The 17,495-nt window shown below is 42.1% G+C and overlaps 1 protein-coding gene across 1 annotated transcript; it reads right to left on the bottom strand.

Annotated features, from left to right (window-relative positions):
• Positions 1–4,394: 4,394 nt before the first annotated feature.
• On the bottom strand, positions 4,395–7,437 carry LOC105892938 (haptoglobin). The gene is made up of 4 exons (XM_012819267.3): positions 7,279–7,437; positions 6,997–7,082; positions 5,898–6,169; positions 4,395–5,448 (listed from the first exon to the last, which is right to left on the bottom strand). The coding sequence occupies exons 1-4, from the start codon at positions 7,284–7,286 to the stop codon at positions 4,888–4,890; spliced, it is 927 nt and encodes a 308-aa protein (XP_012674721.2). The 5' UTR covers positions 7,287–7,437; the 3' UTR covers positions 4,395–4,887.
• Between the last annotated feature and the right edge of the window lie 10,058 nt (positions 7,438–17,495).

Raw genomic sequence — 17,495 nt, 5'->3', positions numbered from 1 at the left:
TAAAAGACGCATATTTCCACGTTCCGATCCACCACAGACATCGGAGATATCTGAGGTTTGCATTCGGAGGAATAGCGTACCAATTCAACGCACTCCCATTCGGCTTAGCTCTGGCGCCGAGGGTATTCACAAAGTGCGTAGAAGCAGCCATCGCGCCATTACGTCTACGCAGTTTACGCGTATACAATTATTTGGACAATTGGTTAATAGCTGCTCATTCAGAGGCCGCAGCGGTGCAGGATGGCCATCTAGTGGTGGCGCACCTGTATCGACTGGGCTTTGTGATAAACAAGGAAAAAAGCATTCTGTGCCCAAAGCAAATTACGCATTGCCTAGGCATGGTTCTAGACTCCACCTCCATGGAGGTCAGGCTGTCTCGAGAACGAAAAAAAGCCATCAAAACATGCGTGCGCCAACGCCTGTTAGGAATGATGGGGTCAGCCGCTATCGCGCTCCTGCTGGGGATGTTGCGTATGCGGCCGTTCCAAATATGGTACCTGTCTCTGAGGCTCAACGCAGTCACAGACAGGCACCGCAGAGTAATGGTGTCCTCCAGATGCAGGAAAGCCCTGGCAATCTGGAGAACCCCCTGGTTTCTCGCTGCGTCGGGCACTATAGGCATAGTGTCGCGTCGCGTAGTAGTGACCACAGACGCCTCCACCAAGGGGTGGGGAGCGGTCTGCAAGGGGAGAGGCGTGAACGGTCTCTGGTCTGTGACAGAGGCCGTGTCTCATATAAATGTGTTAGAACTGCGGACAGTAGTCCTGGCTCTACGACACTTTCTGCCCAGACTGAGTGGTCAGCATGTGTTAGTGAGGACGGACAACACTGCGGCCTTGGCGTATATAAACCGTCAAGGCGGAGTGCACTCCCAGTCACTGTGGGCAGCGAGTCACGTCCTTTCCCTCAGGGCAGTTCATATTCCAGGTCACCTCAACTACGGTGCGGACCTGTTATCGAGGGGCGATCCTCGAGCAGCAGATTGGTGTCTAGATCCACAGGTGATAGAACAGATCTGGGTGCGTTTTTCAGGGCGCAGGTGGACCTGTTCGCAAACAGGCAGAACACCTGCTGCCCGCTCTGGTTCTCGCTAGGGGGCGACAACCCCCACTGGGCATAGACGCGCTGGGCCACCAGTGGCCAGATCTACGCCTATATGCTTTTCCCCCGATTCCGCTCCTCCAGCAAGTGCTGTGCAGGGTAGCGGACGAGGGCAGATAATTGATATTGATAGCCCCCCACTGGCCCAATCAGCCGTGGGCGGCAGATCTAGTCAATATGTCAGTGCAACAGCCTTGGGAGCTGCCTCTGCGGAGAGACCTCCTAATGCAGGCTCACAGGACAGTGTGGCATCCCCATCCGGAGTGGTGGTGTCTCAGAGCCTGGCACCTGAAAGGTGCAGGCTCATAGCGTCAGGCTTGTCGGATGCGGTGCTGGCTACAATACATAGTGCCCGAGCTGTGTCGACACGGGCTCTGTATACGCTGAAGTGGCGCAGTTTTGAACGATGGTGTGCTGCGCGTCAGCATGACCCCATTAACTGCGCGCTGGGCGTTATTCTAGAATTCCTACAGCAGTTATTTGTTGCAGTTCTCCTGGCAGTCACCCGCTAGCGTCACGCTTTATGGCGGGGGTGAGACGGCTCAGGGTGCCAGAGAGACACCTCATACCCTCTTGGGATCTGCTGGTTGTGTTACGTGCTCTCACAGGGCCTCCATTCGAGCCCCTGGAGACGGTGGACATAAAGTTTGTCTCTTTAAAGACCGCGCTGCTACTGGCGTTAACGTCAGCAAAGCGCGTTGGTGACATGCAAGCCCTGTCAGTCAGCCCATCGTGCCTTCAGTTCTCGATCGCTGGTGACAGAGTGGTTATGCGACCTAATGCTGCTTACACACCTAAAGTGGTGGTAACCCCATTCCGCAATCAGGTGATTGAATTAGCAGTTTTCTCGCCTCCTCCTTTTGCGTCTGCAGAGGAGGAACTTTTGAATAAGCTCTGTCCAGCACTAGAGCTTTCAGACAGTCAGATCAGCTATTTGCAGTGGTGGAATGTAACGAAGTATTTTTACTTCGTTACTTTACTTAAGTACATTTTTACGTATCTGTAATTTACTTAAGTAAAAATAATAGTGCATACTTTTTACTTTTACTCCATTACATTTTTTAGCTATTATCTATACTTTTACTCCGCTACATTTCTACAATATGTGCTGTTACTCGTTACATTTTATGAACATAGTTTCGCCAAAATGTTGCCTACACAAATCTATGGATTGCGTTGCTGTTTTGGAAGTTTAAACCAATCAGGTGGCTCTATCAACTCCAATGATATCAGAGTGCGCGTTTGGCAGCAGCACTAGCGGTAGCTTTGCCTGTTATAGTTGAACATTCAGCCTGACTACTGCCTATTCAACATGGATCCAGAGTCGGCCTGAACTGAGCCCTTTGATATGAGCCACCCTTGGCCCTATTTAAAAGATATGTTCGAGTTCAAAGGCCCCAAGAATGACTCCTGGAGGTTTCAATGCGTTTCCTGTCTCCCTCAAAAAAAGGAGTTGCTAGCCTTCAATAATTCGCCCTCAAATTGAAAGTAGCATATCGAGGTAAGCAGAGTGATTGCTATGCTAAGTTAATGTCCCTGACTTTTGAATATTGATATATGTATTTAATTCGTTTACTGACATGATAGTATAATGTTATCTAGCGAAATGCATGTTGACAGCAATAGCTGGTAGGTTAGCTATGTCAAGCTAGCGTGCCTTGTTCTGTCCAGTTTTACAATCACATTTGTTTTTCATGTTCCATGTTTCCCTTTTTTACACTTTTACAATTAAATAAAAGATTTAAAGATATCATATGGTGTCTTTATTGGTTTGGCATAATGGTATTAACTTTGCAAATAATCCCTGGTAGATAGCTTGTCATCCGCAGAATTGTAAGATATAGTGTGAACAGTATTACAGATGGTAGGCACAATAAGTACACCAACCTTTCCAATTAACAAATGTTGTTGCTTATCATTATGACTAGTAGTGACATCTGTAGAGGCATTTATTACCAGTAGCTATTTCTTTATCAAAATGGCACAGCCTAGACATTGAGAGACAACCCATTGCGTGAGTACTTTTACTTTTAATACTTAAAGTAAATTTAAAAGTAAGTACTTTTTACTTTTACTTAAGTAGGATTGTTGATGTAGTACTTTATCGTGTTGTCTTATAAGAGCTTGTCTTTAGATCCCCCGGAGAAGTTGCATGCGCACTCTACGCTGAATCTCGTCTTCCTGGGCCTTACTAAAGGGTGTCTCAGTGGAAGATATTTGCAAAGCTGCAAGCTGGAGTTCTCGCCACACTTTCATTAGATTCTATATGTTAGATGTGGCTATACCTAGTTTTCTACATGGCGTTCTGCGGGCGAGCGATCTCTGAATCCCCTGGCCTGAGAACGATATATATGATAGGTGTGTTCATTAGTGTCTACATGTTATGTTGCACATGAAACATTCCAGGGTGTTTTCCTACGGGCGCAGGATCACGGATCCCTGTCGCCTATGATAAAGGTTGCCCTGTTAAAAGTTCACCGCCAGCTGCCGTATGAACCTCTAGGAGGGCAAAGGCTTCAATAAAGCTGGTGTGTGTGATTGGCTGCCACTGTATTATCACGCGGGAATGTATAGGGTCCCATACTGTTATATCGCAGTGAACTGCGATAAGGAACGTCTCGGTTACTTACGTAACCTCGGTTCCTTAAGCAGGAACCATATATAACAAAGTTGGCGTGTACAGTGTTACCTTGGTTTGATATTCTTGCTCAGTTTTTCTTTCCAAGGGTGATTTGTGCTGCGTGATTCAATTTATAGACTCCTGAGGGGGCGGGCTCAGGAGTAAGCGCAGACAAATCTCGCAGCCTTTCAGGCGTGAATGGATAAATGCTTCGATTTAGGCCCATGACTAGTGTCATGTACCATACTGTTATATCTGGTTCCTGCTTAAGAAACCGAGGTTACGTAAGTAACCGAGACGTTTTTTACTGTGGGTGGAAATAAGGTAGCCTATAATTGTGTGTGTGTGTGTGTGTGTGTGTGTGTGTGTGTGTATCCGTGCAGGGAGGGAGTGTCATACAATTTTTAAATGATTGGTAGTGCTAGCATCACAACTGTATAGCATTACATTTTACGTGACATAAACTTCGGTAAATATACTGTATATGGGTGCGGTCAATAAACGGGTTTGTTTTGTAAAATTGCGTAAAATACTATGATGCAGTTTATATACAGTGCTGTTAATAGTCAGGAAAATACAGTATCAAAATGGCATGACACAACTGAACATCTGTAGGGTATTGTGACATAATCTTTATATTGGTATCAGTAATAATGAGAAGATGCAATTTCCATTAACTTTCAGTCACTTGTTTATTAAAGGCTTGAGGTTAGCAATTTGATATACTGTAAGCAACAAAAAATGTCCAAGCTGTTTCAATGGTAGAGTCATTGGTAGAGTCATTTCAGCTATTTTGCAGAAATTAATGATACTGTCCTCACAAAATCCTGAAAATCATCTGGGGATTTTTTTGTGGAGGGATGTTTTTGCACAAGGAAACTTTTAGTTAATCAGAGCCAAGGTGTTGTAACTGTCTATCTTCAATTCATTTGTGCAATAACAACTCATAACATCCATGGCTGTGCCATTGTTTTAAATTTCACAAAATTTCCCAGTGAATTATCATTCATACCCAAGTAATCCTAACTAATTGTTCTGCATAAAGCGAGTAACAAAAAAAGACCACAAATCCAGAGTAAACAGAAAGTCCACTGTATTCCAAAGATGCATAGAAAACACTGATAATATATGAAATTTCAGACAATGTAGTTGAGAATACACACAGACTAAAACTTCCGGGAAAACATGTCAGCCATGAGAGAGGAGCGCTGAGAGGAGTAGTCCTTATCACCCCTCATGACTTCATGGATCCACGGCAGATACGGGGATATCTTGGTGTAAACGGCATACTTCTCCACAGCGCAGCTCTTGTCGAAAGAAAGGATCCCAGCCGCATAAACCCTGTTGTCTTCTGGGTGTAGGAAAGCCAGGGCACCGCCTGCATCCCAGAAGCACACGTTGGTCTCATATTCACCCGGGCCTGTGCAGAACATGTTGTCGTCCACCGAGGGCTTGTGGGTCAGCCCCTGGTAATCGGAGCGGCATAGCTGTCGAGAGACCACGGGCAGCTTGAGGAACTTAAGGACTGTGGACTGGACGAAGTCCCTTCCCCAGCCCCAGCCAGCGATGATACCCTGGGTGCCTGGTCTCTCCTCTAGGTCATCCCCATGCTCGGGGAGAGGGATAGACATCACTGACTCACTAAATGTGACAGGCTCTTTCAGCTGGATCAGGGCCAGGTCGTTGTCCCAGTCCGACGTGTTCTGAAAGGCTGGGTGTAAGAATACCTGTGGGAGAGAAGAATATAAACATTGTGTTTTTTTTGTTGTTGCTAAAGCTTCAAGAAATATCAGTCCTGTATTATTCAAAGTATACAAGTATATACAGTATACACTTGTGAAGGCAAGTCAGATCCTTGGTGAATCCCGCATGAAATACAGGTCACATGAAAAATGTACACCGTGGCTTGGGGAAAACAAGCAAATCATGTTATTTCCATTCCCACAATGGTATGTTATAATCTCTTTCAATAAATTCTGTCCACACTCTCAAATTCATGTCTGTTACTTCCAGCTGGCTTCTGTTTCATCAGCCAAAGCAAATGTCTTTTTTTACATACTGCTGATTCCAGTATGAAAAACATAATTCTTCACAGTGTGTGTCTTAGGGTCCTTGCAGCAGAATGTCCACTGGACAAACAAATGTTTACTGAGTTCCAGAAGGACTCTTGTCTCACCTTCTCAACAGCCACTTCTTTGGAGGAATTAGCACTAGACCGGTGAGAGACACCCACGAAGATTTTGGGAATGAGAGGCTCTTTTCCTTGAGTGTCTGCACGAGCCCTTCTGACGAAGAGGTTCCGTCCGGCAGTTAGCACCCAGCGGTCTGAGATCAAAGCACCTCCAGCAAAGCCGCCATCAAACACCCCCTCACCCAGGTAGACCATCACTTGCCAGGGGACGCTGGTGGCCAAAAGGCCCCCAACCATTCTCTTTGGCCGTTCACGACCTGTTGAGAAATGATTATATACATAATGTAAATGAAGCTTAGTATCATCATACTATGATTTATACGTTATACCTTCTCATTGCTTAAATGTCTTTTATTTCACACTACCTGAAAGGATAAGTAGAAAATACTCAAGCAGAATTTCACAAATTTCATTCCGTAGAACCAAGAATGATACTAGATACGAATATATGAATGTACACAGCGTAGAGCAAATTATACCACTACTCATAGTTTTTTATATATAATTGTTATCAGGGGAATCAGATTTGGTGTTTTGGTTCTTCAATGAGGACCCTTGATGAAGGTTACTTGTATTTTGTTGAAAATGTAAAAGTTGAACATTTTAAAGTGACGGCCTACACAAGATATTGTCTGATTAGTCTGTTGTATCATCATCAGAGCTCTGGGTTGATAATAATTCTCCCTTGAGGATCAGCAGACAGAAATGTAGTGGGTGACATTAAAGACTTTCCTATCTGCTTTTAATCATTTTCTTCACCCCTTCTGCAAACCCAATTAATCAGTTTAAAAAAAAGAGGACTGGCTTTGGCTACAAACCAAACATGATGAAATTAACATTAGCTCTAGCTCATACAAGTTTGATAGAGCCACAGACACGGTTGCAGAAAGGGTGTTACATAATAGCGATAGCAATAATGTATCAAAAGCACCAAGTAATAAAAAGGTTCAAATGTGAAGCAATGTTAAAAATGTATATCATGTTTGGCAGTTGTTGCTTTGTATTTCCTTATCTGTTGCCTTTCTTGACAAAGGAAACCTCTACTGTGCCGACCAAAATGGTCCAGGACGCAAATGTTGCCTACCTGAGACGAGGTCTTTCACCACCGTTGCTGTGGTGACTTCATATGGCAGACAGGCCACTAAAGCCAGGAGAGCTCCAACAGAGAGCCTGCAGGACAAGCAGGAAAACAGAAATCAGAAAGGGCTTCCCACACACAAATGGAGCAACCATTAACACTGCACAGCTGCTTGGAATTAGCAAGAGAACTGTTTGAGCATTTATTTAAAAAATCTTTCCATAGAACATTAACCAGTAATGGACAGATGATTTTGCTAAGAGAAAAGGATAGAGTACATATACATACCAAATCATAATGGCGGTTTTACAGAGGGTAGAGTGGCTTCAGTGCTTCTCCGTCAGTGGGATTGCTGTCAGTGTGTGCAGCGTGTTTCATTTTATACTGATTGACTGTTGACTCTTTTGGGAGGATATCCCTGACTGTTGTCATCCGGGAAAGTCTGCACGCCTGTGCCAAGGCAAGTTCTGGAACCGCTCCACTCAGTGCCTGCCAGAAGGGAGAGAGCTGTCAGAGAGGAGAGGGAGGAACCGATAGAGCTGCCTCGCTACAGCCGGATGGTGTCTCTAAACTCAAACTGGCCAAAATGGTATAACACATAAACTGACCCTCATTTAGAGTGGTTACCTACAACAACCTACAGCCAACAGGAGCTAACGTGAGAGCCCATGAGAAATACTTACATGGAAATTTGAAATGAAAATTGAAAGCTCTGGTAGGAGCTGACATATATGTGGCTGGACAGCTGTGCAGACATGTCCTTGTCGATGGGGGCATGACAGATCGATACAGGCCTCGGGTTTAGGCGAGAAATAATTCTTTTGGGAGCCACAGCGTCTTCACAGAGGGGCACATTTCATGTCTTTATGTGTTATATTGATCACTCTCTTGTGACATAACAAGCTTTATCCCCACCCAATACATAATCAAGTCTAGGCCATTCTCTGAAACTATATATAATTCTGAGTCATCCACAGCATGCATTATACAATGTTGCGGCTCTATTTGCACTTCACTGCTACACATCTCAACCTAAAGGTTAATCTATTGGTGATTGATATTTTTTCATCAGCCAATACTGGTCATTGCTGGTTCTACTCCCACCTAATGCTCTTGTAAGGGCAAATGTTACCCCCAGGATGCTGCGCTCATCTAATGAGCGTTGTTTAGCACTGCCGTCTGTGCAAGTACGGCAATCCAGACTATTCTCATTCGTAGTTCCACGTTGGTGGAACGAGCTGCCTAGCACTACCAGAGCAGGGGTGTCCCTCTCTACCTTTAAGAAACTCCTGAAGACCCAACTCTTCAGAGAGCACCTTCCTTCCTAACTTGCACTTCAACTAGTACATAAATTGAACTTACAGCAGTTACATTCCTGCACTTTTTTGTTTATTGTTAATTTATTGTTACACTAGATCTCTATTGCTCGTAGCTTGACTGCGACCCTTGTACGTCGCTTTGGACAAAAGCGTCTGCTAAATGACTAAATGTAAATGTAAATGCATAAAAGCCGACAATCATCCAGTGAGCTTTAGTTGTTAGGAAAAGGTTGTGTCTTACATGGTCGTTTGTACCAGATATGACATGAGGTTGTTTAGCAACGGTAATTCGAAAGTGCACTGTCAAAACAAATATGGAGAGAACAGAGGTCAAAGATAGGATCTGTGGAACTGGCCATCAGACAAAGTCTCCATCAAATCAGGATTTGAATTGATGACACATTTCGGTACATAGAAAAAGCCAAAAGTAAGTTGAAAAGGTCAGATCTGACAGTTTTGAATAAACAGACGGAAAATCCCAAGCTTGTGCAACACCACTAAATTGGCTCAAAGTGTCCTGAATTCCTGTTTGACTTTGTTTACTGTTCCCGTAAGAGCTTAAAATGTGGTTTGGCTCAAGAATGAACTGATTTGAGCCTCAAGTGATGCATTCTGAACAGAGTAGTACAACTGTTGTACCAAAATGTTCCTGAATATAACGTTGAAAACAATGTCTGACTCAACAGTGAGAACGCATTTTGAGATTTGATTTGACCACTGATAGATAGAGACATGTATATTTATTTATTAATTTTTTATCGAGGATGGTGTAATCCGACTGAGTTTGGCAAATGGTATAACACATAAACAAACTGACCCTCATTTAGAGTGGTTAAGGACATCCAACACTTAAGCCAGCAGTACTGTGCTGGGTATGACTGTCATTGACGTTTTCCAGCACCAAATGAAGCCGCAAAAGAAAATCTGGTGAAATTGACTCAGTTACATAATGCACTCATGAGCACCCCGACAGCCAATAACTGAAACAAATAGTATGTTTGTTCCTGAAGAAAAATGTTTACCCCTTTTTACCACAACCTTCAGTGTTTTTTTTTTTTGACGTACAAAATGATGATCCAGTCCTGTCCTTCTTTCAAGTCAATGGCCATGTCTTTGACTATGGCACACTCACTTAAGGTGCAAGTAGGCCTACTTATGCATCACAGAGTGAGAGTGTTGTGCTCAAGACCCCCGTATCTCTGGATGTTTCTTGGGAGTAATTTCTGCCTGCTCTAAAGTACTGCATGTCCGTTCTGAGTGGGTTGAAGTGTTTGTGCACATAAAGGGGAATGATTTCGTCTGAACAGTAAAAACTTGTCAAAAGTATGTTAGGCGCTGGAGTTCCATTTCTGCTCACATCCTATGCATCTGTCTGTACAGAATTAACACAAATGAGCATGACTTTTGTGTGTTAAAATAAATTAAATGTGACATGTCTGTAGTTATGTAAATGTAATAATAAATAGGTGACATGACATGTCTGAAGAAACTGATTTGCCATACAGGATTCAAACCCCCCTTGACCCTGAGGTGGGTGTGCTAATATGAGTGCTGAAGCCCACAATAAATACTTTAAGGGTTTTTGCACATTTCAAAAAGATCGGGGGAGTGGCTTTTTCTCATTACAGAGTTTTGCAAGTTACCTGGTGGCCATTATTGCACTGGGCAGAGATACATCCCATATTTGGTATTAAAGGTCCACAAAATCCTTAAAGAAGGACTAAATTACCTACAGCAACCTCCCCCCATGGCCCCTCCAGAAGATCTTGTAGCCCACCAGACAACATGGGGCTGGAGCCGGGCCACCATGCACATACAGAATAAATGTCTTGGGACACTGGGATTGATTGGAATGCAACAGTCAGTCAATATATAGCTCTGGTAGGAGCCTACATATATGTGGCTGGACAGCTGCGCAGACATGCCCTGGTCAATAAAGATGGTGGCATTAAAGACAGATACAGGCTTCGGGTTTAGGCTAAAAATGATTCTTGTTGGAGTTACAGTGTCTTCACAGAGGGGCACATTTAATTTCTTTATGTATTATATTGATCACTCTCTTGTGACATAACAAGCTCTATGCCCACCCAAAACATAATCAAGTCTAGGCCATTCTCTGAAACTATATATAATTCAGATTAATCCACAGCATGCATTATGCAATGTTGCGGCTCTATTTGCACATCACTGCTACACATCCTAACCTAAAGATTAATCTATTGGTTGGCGATATTTTTTCATCAGCCAATACAGGGCATACAAGCCCACTGAAAATCATCCAGTGACCTTGTGTAAGTGGAACTGTGGGTCTGATCAGATAAACACAGTTGCTAAGCTGTCCCCCACCACTTTCAGTACCTGTGTTGTGGCTTGGCCTTGGACAATCTCACTGAGCAGAGTGTAGCAAAAGAGTGTGGTTAACATTGCGCTTACATAACAATGGGTGGAAGCAGCGCAAATGACGAGAACTACATGATGAGCGCAATTTATGTTTAAATCTGTATTCTACACAGTAAGAGTTGTATTACTTTTTAAATAAAATGCCAAATGTGGGCTACCTTCATGTATGCACAGGTAATAGATAATAATATGAACTGTTGCAACACTTAACGCATCCACACTTCTTTCAACCTAACAAGAGAAGGTAACAGAAGTCCCGACTGGCCTTGGCGCTGGTGAATAATTTGTTTATCAGTGGATGCATTAAGGAAATGCATTAACATCCGTGAATGAAAAATGTTCAGGCACGCTCCGAAAGTGAGTCAGGGCTGGGCCCAGTGGCTGTGTGTGTCTCAGATGGGATCATTCATAGGGATGAGTGCGGTGGGCGGATGGCATCTGGTGAAGGGAGCCCAGGACAGGACAGAACAATGCTGCCGGTGCCTCCCAGCTGTCCGGCGGCACATTACATAAGACCTGGGCGAGAACGTCATCGTCGGTCTGTGTCACACTCTCTTACACACACACACTTCATGTCCCTAAGGCCCAATGTCTGTTTGGGCAAAGGACTGCAGGCTTGAATGATAGGTCCTGCTCTCTGTTTCTCTCTCACACAACACAACAAAACACACACACACACACATGCACACACACACACACACACACACACACACACACACACACACACACACACACACACACACACACACACACACACACACACACACACACACATGCAAACAACTGATCAACACTGCATACACTCTTAAAACATGTTAAAAACGTATACAAAATTATAATGTGTCTGATTTAATTTGGATACTTCAGAACACATCAGAAAAGAACTTAAATGAAGATTAAGTCAAGTGAGGCTAGTGAGCGACTCACAGCTTTTCACAATGGTGAATATTCCTAATGAAATGATGCCTGCTGCTCTATGTATCCCTTGCTCTTCCATCTCTACTGGATCCGGAGTATTTTTTAACAAAGTGGCTATTTCAGGGGTCGGCAACCCTTGCTATCTAAAGGTATCTAAAAATAAAATCTGTCTGGAGCCACAAAAATATTTGATCCATTTCTAAAAACTACCATTACTCTGTTTTGCTTTCCACAGCAGTTCTGAAACCGCTCTCTTTCTTTCATCCCCAGCCGGATACTTTTCAGGAAATGCAGTGTGCTTGTTCTGGAAACGTCCTTCAGTATGACATTTTTTGTTGTTTGCCAATATCTTGTCACAGATCAAACATTCCGGGAAGCCAGTAGTAGTGGAGGTGAAAGTAAACAAATCTGTCCATGCGTGTTTTCCTCCGAGACTTAATCCATAGCTAGTTTAGGAAAACTTCCATTCCAGCCACCACTACTGAGTTTAGTGAACTGGTGCAAGGACTTGATGTAGCATATGATAGACACTTGGTGTTATTTATTTATTTTTTATTCAATGTCCAGACTACATATTTTTACAATGATGATGTGAGGATAATTTTAGGTCTACAACAATGATGGCAAAATGTAAAAAAAAAATGTAAATACATATATATAGTATATATATACATATATTATGTTATACTGAAATATATTATGTTATAATTAGTGCTGTCAGTTTAACGCGTTATTAACGGCGTTAACGCAAACCCATTTTAACGCCGTTAATTTTTTTATCGCGAGATTAACGCGATTTTTTTTGTATTATTTAAAAGAAAAAAGAAAAAAATATTATTTTTTAATCAAAAAAAATATTATTTTTTTTTTTAGATTAACATTCTTTTTGGCCTCGCAGACTGTGTAGTAGGCTAACGTTACGGTTTGAGTGAATGGTGAGCGCGATACGGCGAAATGGATGATAAAAAGCTTCTGAATGGAAAGTTTACTTTTAAAAGTTGTGTTGTGCAAAAGAAGCCAGCTTCACTGTTGTCTGAAAATGTCAACAGGCAGCTGGCTGAAAGCAAACAAGTAGTAGGCTTACCTTTTATTGGTAACCTAACTGTTACAGTTCACTGTTTCTGAAATAAGAGGCCTGACTGCTATGTTCCCAGCAAACTTGGAAAAAAGAAAATATTAAGCCATGGTTTAATTGCACTATAGGCTGAGTCCTTGTTTACCTGAAATGTGCACTTTATAATTTTATTTTGTACCGCCCTGTTTGGCAATGTTGGTTTTCAATAAAAAAAAAACATTTGCATAAAGCAAGCCAATCCACTTTTCAATGTTGATAAGGGCATTCAAATTAAAATAAAATGATGGAAAAAATAAATAAACGAAGGGACATTTAGAATAGATACAAATTTGCGATTAATCGCGATTGATTTTGAGTTAACTATGACATAAATGCGATTAATCGCGATTAAATATTTTAATCATTTGACAGCACTAGTTATAATTCATTGCCAGTCACTAGAGAGGGATAAAGTGTGACACTAGGATTCACCACAGTGCGGGAGGCAACTGTTGTTCTTACCCTCTCCAATGACAACACAATGTTCCCTAATGCTACGGAATGGGAATAAACCATACAATAGAAATCTACAGAAAATTAATCTGCGGCAACAGTAGGTGTACTATTGAAACACAATGCAACAGTAGATGTACTATTGAAATGCAACAGTAGATGTACTATTGAAATGCAATGAAAAACCATTCTGGACTGATATTATGCAAACTTTTGGTAGGGATCTAATCTAAGATTTGAATTCAGCAGAATTCATCTTTTCAGATCCGGGCCCGTATTCACAAAGCATCTTCACAAAGTTGCTCCTGCTTTTGGAGAAACTCCTAGAAATAATGTGTGTGTCAGTCATAACTTTGGGACTCCTCATTTTTTTGACTGAGAGTAATTCCCAGAGCACCTTAGTGCTAAAAGTAGCACCTGAATCTGGGAGTACTAAGACGTAGGCCTAGTCGAGAGGAGGATTGAATAATGAGCCTATGGAGCTTGTCAACCAACAACGGCAATTAACAGAAACAACCTACTCAGTGCTGAAATTGAACTGCATGGAACATTTGATTGTAAAATGAAACTAGCTCCTCTGTGCACAAACATGTCATCATACAGAGGCGTTTTTAAAACTGTGCTAACATACTTGGTTTGTGGGTAATGTATTCTGTTATTATTTCATGTGTCACCTTAGTCACATAGTTATTTATTGATTTATTTATTGATTTATATATCGTTCTGTGTGATAGGCATTGAAGCACATGCCTACTCACAGACCTTTCTCTCATCAACCAATCACAGATGACTTTAAAAGCAAGCTTGTGCATGAGACTTGACGTCAGGCATTGCAACATAGTCTTTCCCTTTATTCAACAAATTCAATTTGACTCATATAGCACCAAAACAATAAAATTGCCTCTCTTAGTTTAGGATTTCCTGCTTTTCCTTAGTAAAAGTTGGTCTTGGCAGTTTTGTGAACATGATTTCAGAGAAAACTTTTAGTTAGAGACCCTGCTGACACTTTATTTGGATAGTCCGCCTATACAGAGACTTTACAGATGGTTTGTTGAAATTTAAGTTCAGTCTTTCTATTTGTTCACTGAACATCACCTTAACCAAACCCAACCCCTAAACCTTAAACATAAATTGTAGTTAACAGAATTTCAACAGATAGTTTGTTTATAATCTGAGTATCTGTAAATAGTCTATAGTGTGACCAAAACTTTAAGTGCAATTTAGGAGCACTCTTAGTGGTAAGACACAACGCTTTGTGAATACGGCCCTAATCTTTGGTTGCTCATGCCTGCTATATGCATACATGGGCATATGAGTTGTCTATCCTCTGGGCTCAAATTTAGGCTCTTTGGTGATTCTTACATAACAGTACATAAGAACATTGAATCTAGAAGTACTAAAGCATGAATTGTTGGATAAAAATGAGTATGCCTGTGTCAAAAAAAATGACAAAATGGGATTTTGCTGAAATTTAGTATTCATATAACTGAACTGCTAGAGCACTGTGCAAACTACACTGGGATCATGGCTTTGACACTCGGAGCTCAGCACACATAGGCTACTCATAAAAGAGCCTATCTGGACTAGGATAAAAACATTTGCTAAATATAAATGAATGCCAGTGTTTAAATTTGGATGCTGTGGAGGCTAACCTCATGCCAAACACCAGAGCTTTCATGTGTATCACTCTCTCACTGGCACCACACTCATTTGTATTCCCACTGACACGTGTTATCTATAAGCATGTTCACATGACTGGCACAGAACATGTTTTTCTCACTCGTTAAAAACCCCATAAAAATTCTGATGGCACCGGTAGCTCTTCATTTGTGTCATAATTGGCGGCAGGAGCTGGGAGCAACAGCTGAAATGGAGTTGTAGTGTGTGCTAATCGCAAGGGTGTACCATATGTGCCTGCTGCCACCCCACACAGATGTGCGAGGCAGGGACGTAAATCATTGCTCCTGGCAACGTCGTGCATGGATTAAACCCAGTGCTAGGTTTTGAGACATTTTCACGCAGCTTCTTAAGCTTAGTTCTGATGACGCTGAAGTGATCTCATAGAGCAAGGCCACTAAACACTAACCTGGCCAGTAAATATTCATTTTGGGGATAATAATTTCATTGACACTCACATGCACTAGTGTGGCAGCATAGCTATGTGGTTCAAATGACAGGGAGGGCTGTGTAAATGGTTAAGCCAAACTACATGACACTACTTGAGTCGTTCATACAGTTAAACTGTCACTTTATTTACCTTTTCTACTGACATTGCAAGCACTTTTGCACTCGGAAATGTATACACCAAAAAGTGCTGAGGTGATGCTTGAGACATCAGTTTTAAAAGGTGCCAAGCAATGTGAGGGGAATTTGTTGTGTACACTTTCAGTTAACGTTTCTTATCACTGTTATCTCTGTGAAATGCAGTGTCTATCACAGTGTCTATCCTTGGATTTTAAATGGGTTTGCTAGTTCCCCCTCTCTCTGCCATACCTTCCCCTGCAAGCCCTCCATCAATGTTCTTGAATCAATGATTTATAATGATGTTTGTGAATTCTTTTGTAGCCTTCAGTAATGGACTGGCAGTAATATTACAAGCTCAGCTTTTTGTTCTTTTCTCACCAAGTTGTACTTTTTGAACAATGTACCTGTACAAAAGAGTGGATAGTAGCAGTTGTAACCAAATTTTACAAATAGAGTGTCTCTTTGTAGATACAATTGTCAATTGTTTGATCATTTGATTTGATTTCATACACATCAAGACACTCAGAGACACTCACTTACACACTTACATCCTGAAGCCCAGGGGGAAAATGACCTTCTCCCTTGGACTGAGATGAGATTGTGTGCACATTAGCATTCCCCAGAGAAAACTCCTGATTTGCAGCCAACCTACAGCATGCACTCACTCACAGTCTGTTTGCACTTTGACTTAAAGGCACTGGTTTTAAGACCCTGCGATGAATAATGCACTCCTCTTCCACCTGTCCACCTGTTTAATTCATACAGCCTGATGTGCCCATACCAGGGGCGGCTCGTCCATAAGGGCGATTGGGGCGACGCACTGCCTAGGGAAAAAAAAAAAAAAAACCTCCTGATGTATAAACGCAATATCCTTGTAAGTCGCGTAAATGACATGTAAATTTAAATGTAATACTTTTTTTTCTGTCGGATTCTACCACTAGACCGTCTGATCTGCCTCTGTATGTCATTGTCGAATCAGGTAACAGTCGTTCAGTCAGCCTAAAGTCGTGCTTCAAATGGCCCCGCCCCTTCTGGGGCGATTTGGGGCGAAATGAAAATCGCCCCAGACCTCTCCCATTGACTCCCATGTTAAATCCATTTTTTTCACAAAACAGAGCTCTCAATGCATTCTCTATGGCTTCCGGGAGGGCTCGCCCCTCCATGTCGTGTCATAAGTAGTGGACGTAAAAGCCTATACGAACGTCATACAGCTTCGACGGAGGCATATTCTGTCAAGATGGCTGCCCTGTCCAGTGCAATAACTCGATTCGCTCTTTGACAGAAACTCCTTTTTAGTCGGCGTACTAATGAAGATAAATTGACAACAAAACAATTAGGACTTCCTAGACCAAATGTATCCATTCAACAGGTTCATACAAAGGGAGGGAAATCCTACATCCAAGAATTGCGGTCGTGAAGTGGCTAACGCGGTCTGTATTTTCATATACCACTGTCACTTTTCATAGGTTTCACAGTGTGTTTCACAGTTCGCTTCTTGCACTAACACTGAATAATTTTTTATATGATGACTTATTTTGCTTTTGTAAGCCAATACTTTCAAGATCAGTCAATAAATATTGTTGGTTTTGACTTATGTTACCCCTTCTTTATGATGTTACTGGACATATCATGTGTCTTGTTAAGCTATGTTACATCATACAACATTTGAGACACGTGGATAATGAAAAAGTGGGATAATTTAATGTGGAGCCACATCATGTTTGCTTATGAAGGCTCCTGGATGCAACTTTCTTCCATAGCTTTCCACCTGTAACTTGCTACTCTAGCTATGTAGCAAGAGGGGACATATTACTGTTGTGTTCTGCCAATAGTGGACAAAAAGGTATTGCTGTATGAGTTATTCAGCTAACTTAATGTACCTACTGAATGGGTCGCCTTAATCATTATAAAAAAAATGGCCCCCCCTGAGAATTTTTTCAGGAGCCGCCACTGGCCCATACATATGCTGGTCATGCTTCAAACTGCCTCTCAAAATACAGAGTACAATCGACTCACTGGCCTGAGGAGCAAAAACATGTAAACGGCACACATGGTTT

The sequence above is a fragment of the Clupea harengus genome, chromosome 6 (genome assembly GCF_900700415.2).
Source record: "Clupea harengus chromosome 6, Ch_v2.0.2, whole genome shotgun sequence".
NCBI lineage: Eukaryota > Metazoa > Chordata > Actinopteri > Clupeiformes > Clupeidae > Clupea > Clupea harengus.
Note: the sequence above shows the minus strand (reverse complement) of the source record. Positions and strands in the feature narration are given on the sequence as shown.